This window comes from Aquarana catesbeiana, linkage group LG04, assembly GCF_042186555.1.
Source record: "Aquarana catesbeiana isolate 2022-GZ linkage group LG04, ASM4218655v1, whole genome shotgun sequence".
NCBI lineage: Eukaryota > Metazoa > Chordata > Amphibia > Anura > Ranidae > Aquarana > Aquarana catesbeiana.
Window position 1 is genome coordinate 38987572 of NC_133327.1, and position 10373 is coordinate 38997944.

General features: G+C 42.5%; 1 protein-coding gene across 1 annotated transcript in view; it reads right to left on the reverse strand.

Annotated features, from left to right (window-relative positions):
* LOC141139171 (cytochrome P450 2K1-like) overlaps positions 1 to 10373 on the reverse strand; it is a 69664-nt gene that overhangs the window by 55680 nt on the left and 3611 nt on the right. Inside the window, exon 2 of the mRNA XM_073625071.1 lies at positions 1151 to 1335. Coding sequence (XP_073481172.1) covers positions 1151 to 1333 — 183 coding nt within the window. The 5' untranslated portion in view covers positions 1334 to 1335. The remainder of the gene's footprint in view (positions 1 to 1150; positions 1336 to 10373) is intronic.

A 10373-nucleotide genomic window follows, 5' to 3' on the forward strand; every position in this document is an offset into this window, starting at 1 on the left:
CACCGTCATTATACTGCGGCAGGATGGCACGATCTCGCGAGCCGTCGTTGCTGTATGTCGGCTCCTTTAAGCGGGATAGCAAGCACGCACCCGCTGCACTGCGGGGGTGCCGATGCTTGTGACCGGCGGGGTCGAGATGACCGCCGGCCACGAACGATCACGGGCACAAGAGGCAGAACAGGGATGTGTGTGTGTTCTGAGAGGAGATGCAGATCATGAGTTCCTAATAGCTAGGAACCACGATCTCTCATCTCCTATAGTCGGTCCCCTCCCTCTACAGTTAGAACACACAGTCAGGGAACACAGTTAACTCCTTGATTGCCCCCTAGTGTTAACCCCTTCCCTGCCAGTGACATTTATACAGTAATCAGTGAATTTTTATAGCACTGATCGCTGTATAATTATCAATCGTCCCAAAAATGTGTCAAAAGTGTCTGATGTGTCCTCCATGTCGCAGTCATGATAAAAATCGCAGATCGCTGTCATTACTAGTAAAAAAAAAATTGCCATAAATCTATCCCCTATTTTGTAGACGCTATAACTTTTGCGCAAACCAATTAATATATGCTTATTGCGATTTTTATTACCAAAAATATATAGAAGAATACATATTGGGCCTAGACTGAGAAAAAAATTTGCTTTTTTTTTTTAAAATTGGGGGTATTTATTATAGCAAAAAGTACAAAATATTGTGTTTTTTTCAAAATTGATGCTTTTTTTTGTTTATAGAGCAAAAAACAGCAGAGATGATCAAATACCACAAAAAGAAAGCTCTATTTGTGGGAAAAAAAGGACGTCAGTTTTGTTTGGTACAGCGTCGCACGCGCAATTGTCAGTTAAAGCAGTGCAGTGCCGTATCGCAAAAAGTGCTTTTGTCATTGAGCAGCCAAATCTTCCGGGGCTGAAGTGATTAAAGCATCGCCTATGGTGAATTTTATATCCTAACAATTAGGTTATATTGTGTTTTTCTGCATTAAAAATCATTATGTGCATTTTTTAAACTTTGTATGTAAACTGTGTATTTAAGCTGTGGGCCAAAGTTATGCTTTACATGGAGATAGTAGAAGGGGAGGAAATTGTTATGTCACTCCATGTTTTAGTTTCAAGTGGAGAATTGTTTGGTTACGCATCGGTATAGTCAGGATCTTACCTCATAAAATGTCAGGTATGGTTTCTTCATATTTATCATGTGCATATTTCCAATAATTGGCAAAGTTGGAGGTCCTGGAGGATAATTTGGATGAACCTTCTTCTTCTGTCCATAGAAAATAATTGCCAGAAAAAAACAGGTAGCAATGGACAGGATAATTGTAGCTGGATCTGTTAGATACATGTCTGCAACAAAACCCATTGAGAAAAATAGAAATGAGAAACACATGCTGAAAAATACAAGAATATAACAGGAATAAAAGACTAATGTACCGCCCTCTAGTGTGTGCTAATAGAGATGTAGTGCAGGTCTGGCTCTGGGATAAACCTGAATCTGGGTCAGGGTTATTATTTGAGGCCAGAGCTGGATGACTCATACTGGCAGCTCTCTGGTGCCTCCCCCTGGTATGTGGAAATTTGGAGAACCTTCTAGAACTAGTGGGTGGAGGTGAGGAGGAGCTGCCTTGAATATTTCTGGCCTCTCAGCCAATCCCTGGGAGTGGGCTTGGCAGGAAACTGGGATAGCCCATAAATAGATATGAGCCATGCCAGCAGGGGAGTTTGATGGAAGATGAAGAATTAGTGCTGAGGGAGGTTGTCGGTGGCCATTGAGGGGCCCCTGCCGGGGAAGAGTTTTACCTCAGTCTGGCAGCTCAGGAAAGCTGGCCTGGAAAGATCCCACCACAGTAGGCAGATGGAGGGATTCATGCCGGAGAGACAGGGGGAAGGAGCAAGTAGAGACAGTGAGTAGATCAGCATGGTGCAGGGACCAGACAAGGGGTGAGACTGTCAGCTGTAACAGTGCTCTCTTGAAGAAAACAGATGCTATGGTCTAGAGGAACGTCCCTGCTCACATATATACTATACGCAGGTATTTGGCTCAGTTTCCAGCCATGGGTATGTGATTTGACGTATTATATGCTTCTACACACATTACCCAATTTGGAAACTTACTTATAGGCATTATCCCTTTCCCTACTTTTTTGTTTTTTCCTTCAGTGCTCTCTTGAAGACCTTGATATGCCAAGTCTTCATCCAACCTTGCCCTGGGAAATCTCCATGTGAGTGTGTCAGTCAGGCAGGACTGGTGCAGAGCGTCAGTTGGAAGGACTGGGAGGAAAACCAGTCAGGCATGGCTGAGCTCAACCCTTCCTTCGCAGAGCTCTGTGCTCAGCTGTCGGTTTATTGCCAGTACTATTCAATACACAGTGACTCACCTGGTCTTCATTTCCTGCTCGTCAGCTAGCCCTGCTGGCTATTTAAACTGCCTGGATCAGATCTCCTGTGTCTGTCTTCTGTGCCTGGTCAACATATCCGGATACTCGTTCCTGTGTTTTCCTTTTAAAGACTTTTGCCTGGTTGGCTTCCCTTCTGGATCCTGTTTACTGCCTCTACTACGCTGATCTCTGGATTCCTGTTTCACTGGCTTGTTCCGACTACCCGCTCTGGTTACCGAACCCTGGCTATGTTTTGACTACGTTTTCTCTGTTTGTACCATTTTACCATTTTATTAAAAAGTGTGATGTTTACTGTACTTCTGTCTCAGTCTGATTCATGGTTCCTGACAAGTATACCTCCAAAGACTTACACTTTTATGAGAGAGAGCCTGTGAAGGACTATGAATACTGTTATAAAGAAATAAACTTGTGCGCTACTATGTGTAATTTTGTTTTTAAAAAATATAAACCATCAATCTACAGTGATATATGAGATACATATATAATAAATGTATAGTGACCATGAATTAGCTGCAACCACTTGGTAGTGTACTCAAAAAAACTACGTAATCAAATGTAAAAGGAAGAAATAAGAGTGGTGTGCTTATTCAATAATGTGCCATGAATTAATATACCTAAAAAATGAACATGATAAGTATCCAAAAACATACCAATAAATAAATGTGAGTAAAAGTCTAACTAAAGCCCACTGGTAGGAGTTACTTCATATAGAAATAAGAATCTCATAGGAGTAACTTGATAGAATTAAAAACAGACAACACATAAATCCAAACATTGACTGTTATATTTATGAATTGGCCGCTCACCTCCAGAAATGACCCAAAGGTCAAACAAGACTTATCAGATAGTCAGATAAGAAATCCTGCTGATGCATCTGTAGAGACATCCAGGTCCCAAGCGAAGACAAAGAACTACTTCCAGATCTTGGTATCAAAACATCTTAGGAAACTCCATATGTAGAAAACAGTTCGCTCCAAGAAATGCAATATTGCCAATATAGTGCAATATTGCCAAAAAAAAAATGATATCAATACTGGAATGCACTTTTGCAGGTATGCTGGAGCCACACACCAGGCTGTAGTTATAGTTAGGAAATTAGGATCAATAATACCTTGCACTTGTGGATTGTCTACTTTTGCACTTTTATTAAGTAAAGTGTTGAAAACGTTGTTCTTGCCTGGTCTGAAGTAAATAAAGATGTTGTTTTCTAAGTAACCGGCACACACACAGTTAACCAATGTGTCTTAGCACATTAGGGTACGTAGGCAAGGTAGAATGGAGTAATGTGAAGACATAAGTAGTTGCCAAGAGTAACCAAAGTGTAACAAGCAGCCTATCAATAGCATATACCTTTTATAGGTGAAATGACCTCTATCTGCAAGGGAGATGTTGTCAGCACTCTGTAAGAGAAGTCTGGCTAACAGATGAGCACCTGCACACAAGCACGGGCACACCAGTGTGTGTAAAAAGGACTTGTATTGGCGTGCTCAGGCACCTGCCAATGCACGCGCACAGGTGCGCGCCAACGTGCGCGCACAGGTGCACACGTGCATGTCTGGGTTTATAGTTTATTTAAGCTGAACACTGACACATGAGCCTTGCTGAGTGGTCTTTCAGCTAGTACCTGTTACCTGAATCTGATCTGTTCCTGTGTTCCTGTGTTTGACCCGGATTGTATCTGAGATGCCTCTTTGACTTCTGCCTGCCTTCCTGTGACCCCAGCTTGTGTTTTGACCTTGTCCCTGCTTCATGCTCCTGTACCGCGCTGCCCGACTGTGTAACGAACCTGGCCTGTATCCCGTCTTTGATCCTGTCTCACGTTCCAGTAACCGCTCTGCTCGGCTGTTGATGATCTCCTGGCTTTTGTACCGACCACGACTCAGCCTGCTGTTCCAGCAACACGAAGTTTCAGTCCTCTGTGCCTGTCCGGTAATCTGCAGCTATCGGGCTCCTGCCAAGACCCATCCTGAGCCACCTGCTACATCGGCCCTTGTGCCACTCTGTGTCTTTCACTCCCTGTCATCTCTATCAGGGGTGCTAGACAGGAGGTGCAAGAGAAGCCCTCTCTACAGCTCAGTCTCCACCAGGTACATGACACACTCCTTCCACTAGTCTCCCATAGCAACAGGAGTGGATTGCACCACAAGGTGCCCCATCCTTTACAGAGGTACGGGGGTTGAAGAGGTTGAATTGCATGTGTTGAGCCCACACAGAGTGCACGGCGGGGCCCACTCCACTACTGGGGAGTAGTAGTGCAAAATGCTTTAGAGGTGAATGTGGACAGAGTTCCTCCTAAATGCAGATGTGGACAGTGTCCCTCCTAAATGCAGATTACAGAGAATGTGTACATTGCCACGGGGAATCAAGAGTTAACTGGAGAACAGTTGCAGTGCCAGTGTGCATGGTGTAGATTCATCTCTAAGTGTGGAAGCCCACCTTAAGGTTGAGTATTGTCCCATGGCATTGATAGAGATGGCACAAAGCAAAGTTTGGAGTAAAGAGACCCTATAACAAAATATCTACCATAGCCCAGCAGAACCTACTCTGGGGTAGGCCTCTCATGTGACCCTTGCTTGGCTACCAATGAGGAGGGAATTATGGAGGAGGTGTCTAAGAACCAACACCCTGCCCCTTACAAGTGCAGTAACCCAGCAGCCAATGAGCAGTCCATCAGGGTGTTCTGTATTGAAGGCAGATCAGTACATTTTTATTAGTTGCTATTGATTACCACACTTTGATCACACTGATTTTTTTTTTTTTACTTAGTCAGGTTCTAACACTGAAAATAAGTATTTTTTAGCAGTGAATGACTGATTCTTCTCACATTCATCCACTATCTGCTGTTCACCATAGATCTTAATGTTTTTAGTTACATTTAACTGGACTTGTCATACTTCTTCAGGTAAATTTAAGAATGAATAACCAATCATTTTCAACATTACAGAGCATGTCTAGTTGAATGTGACTACCGTATATACTCGTGTATAAGTCAAAATTTTCAGCCCCTTTTATGGGGCTGAAAGTGCCCCCCTTGACTTATACTCGAGTCAACGCCATCTGCCTACATGATCAGCGTGTCATGCAGGCAGACGGCGGCCAGTGTGTGCTATATAGCACTCGGCAGCGGCTCTCGGCTCCCACAGTTCAAAAGCCACGCCTCCTCGTCTGTGATAGGCAGTCAGTGTACAGCCTATCACAGACATTCTCTCATCCTCGTCTGTGGTATGAGGATGAGAGAATGTCCGTGATAGGCTGACCGCTGACTGCTGGGAAATGGAGTTTTCTGCCTATCATGGACGACGAGGAGGCGCAACTTTTGAACAGTGAATGACCGTCGAATAGGAATAGCACACGCTGATCGGTGCAGAGCAGCACACAGAGGCATGCACAGGACACAGGTAGGATGCACACAGACACATGCACACAGACACATACACAGGACCATATACACATGACACATACACAGGACACAGGTACATATACACATGACACATGCACATATACACATGACACAGGTACAGGACACATGCACATATACACAGGACACAGGTAGAGGACACATGCACATATACACAGGACACAGGTACATGACACATGCACATATACACAGGATACAGGTACGGGACACATGACACATGCATATATACACAGGACACAGGTACGGGACACATGACACATGCACATATACACAGGTACATGACACATGCACATATACACAGGACACAGGTACGGGACACATGACACATGCATATATACACAGGACACAGGTACATGACACATGCACATATACACAGGACACAGGTACGGGACACATGACACATGCGTATATACACATGACACAGGTACAGGACACATGCACATATACACAGGACACAGGTACTTGACACATGCACATATACACAGACACAGGTACGGGACACATGACACATGCATATATACACAGGACACAGGTACGGGACACATGACACATGCACATATACACAGGACACAGGTACGGGACACATGACACATGCATATATACACAGGACACAGGTATGGGACACATGACACATGCACATATACACAGGACACAGGCACACGACACATGCACATATACACAGGACACATGACATGTGCACATATACACAGGACACAGGTACATGACACATGCACATATACACAGGACACATGACACATGCACAGGACACATGCACAGGACACAGGGAGGTATACAGCTGCAGATGGGCATTGTTGACCCTCTTTTTCCACTTACAGTAGCTGCTGCATTTCTCACCCTCGTCTTATACTCGGGTCAATAATTTTTTTCCCATTTTTTGGTGGTAAATTAGGGCCTCTACTTATACTCGGATCGACTTATACTCGAGTATATATGGTAACTATGAGACATTGCAAACACACAGTTATAAAACACATTACCACCTGTACATTTGCTGGATGGGGGTCACTGCTATTTACAATGGATCTGAATATCCTATTCTTTAGAAGGATTTTCCCATTGATTCCTCTAGACTGAGGAACCTCACTATTTCACATATTTAGCAGACATGCTGCAATTGAGGATTTTAAGGACAGATATTGTATCGTGCTAAAATTTGAACATGGTTAAACTATAACTAAAGGCTAAACATTTTTTTTGTGTTGGATAGAGTGGAGAGGGATTAGAACACGTGTCAGGTTTTTATTTCCATCTGTGGTCCAGCTAGGGGAATTAAACCTTTTTATTTGTTCTATTTATCACTAAAAGTGAAAATAAAAGAACATTTTAAGTTTTGGGATGTCACCAAAACAGGAATACAGGGGAAATATTCCCATGGAGACACTAGTTCTGGTGACAACCAGGGATTCTCTTAATTTTGGAGGGATTCTCACTTCTTGTTCTGGCTATGGGACAGGAAATCTCCACAATGGGACCACAGATGGTAATAAAAAAAAAAAAATGTCAGAGGTTATATCCTCCCTTACTCTATCCAAAAAGAAAAAAAAAAAAGTTTGCCTTTAGTTCTACTCAAATACCAGTAATGACAGTATGCAGTACATAAACTCCTTTTTTTTAATTTCACAAGCCTATCTATATTTATATCAAGTGTTATGAGTAGTGTTGCACAGACTCACAATAGTAAATAACTCCCCTGATGAAGTCACGTGACATGACGTAACATTATTATTATTATTATTATTATTATTATTATCTACGCTGATGACACCCAAATCTATTTCTCTACCCCTCAGCTCACTCCCTCTGTCTCCTCACGTATCAGTAATTTACTCTCAGATATATCAGTCTGGATGTCTCACCATTTCCTTAAACTCAATCTAGCCAAAACCGAACTTCTAATTTTCCCTCCCCCCTATGCCTCTTCCCCTGATCTCTCTGTCAAAATCGATGGCACAACTATAAGCCCATCCCCACATCTCAAGGTTCTAGGTGTAGTCCTAGACTCTGAACTCTCCTTCAAGCAACACATCCAATCACTGTCCAAATCCTGCCGCCTCAACCTCCGCAACATCTCCAAAATACGCCCCTTTCTAACCAATGACACAACAAAGCTCTTAATTCACTCGCTGGTCATCTCTCGCCTTGACTACTGCAACTCCCTTCTCATTGGCTTACCTCTACATAGTCTATCACCTCTTCAAACCATTATGAATGCCGCTGCCAGACTCATCCACCTTACCAGTCGCTCTGTGTCTGCCACTCCTCTATGTCAATCCCTCCACTGGCTTCCGCTCGGCCAAAGAATTAAATTCAAAATTCTAACAACTACGTACAAAGCCATCCACAATTTCGCCCCCAGCTACATCACTTGCTTAGTCTCTAAATACCAACCTACTCGCTTTCTTCGTTCCTCTCAAGACCTCCTGCTCTCTAGCTCCCTTGTCACCTCCTCCCATGCTCGCCTCCAGGCCTTTTCCAAAGCCTCTCCAATCCTATGGAACTCCTTACCCCAATCTGTCCGCTTATCTCCTACTTTATTAGCTTTCAGAAGATCCCTGAAAACCCTTCTCTTCAGAGAAGCCTATCCTACCCACACCTAACAACTGTACTTTTTTTTTTTTTCCCATCAGCTCATCCCCCACAGTTATTACCTTTTTGTCTCCACTTGACCCTCCCTTCTAGATTGTAAGCTCTAACGAGCAGGGCCCTCTGATCCCTCCTGTATTGATTTGTATTGTAAGTGTACTGTCTGCCCCATGTTGTAAAGCGCTGCGCAAACTGTTGGCGCTATATAAATCCTGTATAATAATAATAATAATAATAGTGTTGCACAGACTCACAATAGTAAATAACTCCCCTGATGAAGTCACGTGACATGACGTAACATGTAGGGCTTCCTGGACCGGAAGTGATGTCGGAGATCGTCATTTGCTGTGTATATTGATTATACAAAGGTGTTTTTTAATTGTTTTTGATTTATGAGTTATTCTAGCCATTAAATTGTTACCATTTTAAATACTACACTATGGGAGGCTATTTTTCTTTGTTTTAACAGGCGAATGAGCGCAATTGTCGGTGCCTTAAATGGACCAGCACCATAGATGGAATAAAGCCTATTCAGGAGGACTAGGATAAGGCTGATCCGAGGGACACAGTACCACCTATGGAATTTTAATCATGTTGCTTGATTACGTATTAAGGTGACAGTTCTGTGAGCATAGAGCTGTTATAAGGAGGTGGAAGTACACCATATGATTTAATACTGCACACAGATTAATTCCTTTTAAGAAAGTGGACTCTTTACACACATCACTGTTGAAGATGAGTTAATCACCCACTATACGTTTTTTGTATAATAATGTTTTATGCACTATATCTAGGTTTCACTTCATTGATTTCTATAAAAACTATATTAACAAAAGTATTAGGATGCCTGCCTTTACACACACATGAACTTTAATGGCATTCCAGTCTTAGTCTGTAGGGTTCAATATTGATTTGGCCCACCCTTTTGCAGCTATAACAGCTTCAACCCTTCTGTGAAGGCTGTCCACAAGGTTTAGGAGTGTGTCTATCGGAATGTTTGACCATTCTTCCAGAAGCGCATTTGTGAGGTCGGGCACTGATGTTGGACAAGAAGGTCTGGTTCACAGTCTCCGCGCTAATTCATTCAAAAGGTGTTCTACTGGGTTAAGGTCACAACTCTGTGCAGGCCAGTCAAGTTCCTCCACCCCAAACTTGCTTATCCATGTTTTAATGGACTATAGGGGAGGGAGATGCCGCTCTAGAAAGGGTGTCTGGAAATGTAGCTCTCCGCAGAATGGGAACAGCAAGTGCAGGCTAAGCATAGGCAATTGGATGAGGAAAAAGTTCTGGACAGCCACACTCAAAGTCAATGCTTTTATTTAAAAAAAAAAAGGTAATAATCCAAGAAATCAAGAAATACAAGCCACAACAAATAACGGAATACAGGACCTGATGCTTTTCACACTTTCAAAAGTGCTTATTCATAGCTGCTAGTTATGCTTCATAGCTATGAATAAGCACTTTAGAAAGTGTGAAATACGTCAGCTCCTGTATTCCATTGTTTGTGGCTTGTATTTCTTGGATTATTACCTTTTTTTTTTTAATAAAGGCATTGACTGTGTGCGGCTGTCCAGAACTTTTTCCTCATCCAATGGGTCAACTCATCACTGAACCCTATGAACTAAGACTGGGATGCCATTAAAGTTCATGTGTGTTTCAAAGCAGACGTCCCAATACTTTTGACAATATAGTGTATATTCCTTTGACTAATTGAATGCTGAAATGTAACATACTATTATAATGACTTCAATCTTCTCAAAACATTTCTGTTTGCCATTAAAGTTCATGCACGTGTAAAGGCAGGCGCCCCAAAACTTTTAGTATAGTGTATATATTTTTTGTCACAAATAAGTTTCTACACTATTGATCACGTTTGAAGAGCACTAGTGAATAGTTCTTTACTATTGTGAGTCTGTGTAACACATTTAGATATTGTAGGCACTATTTCACACACAGGTGGCGCA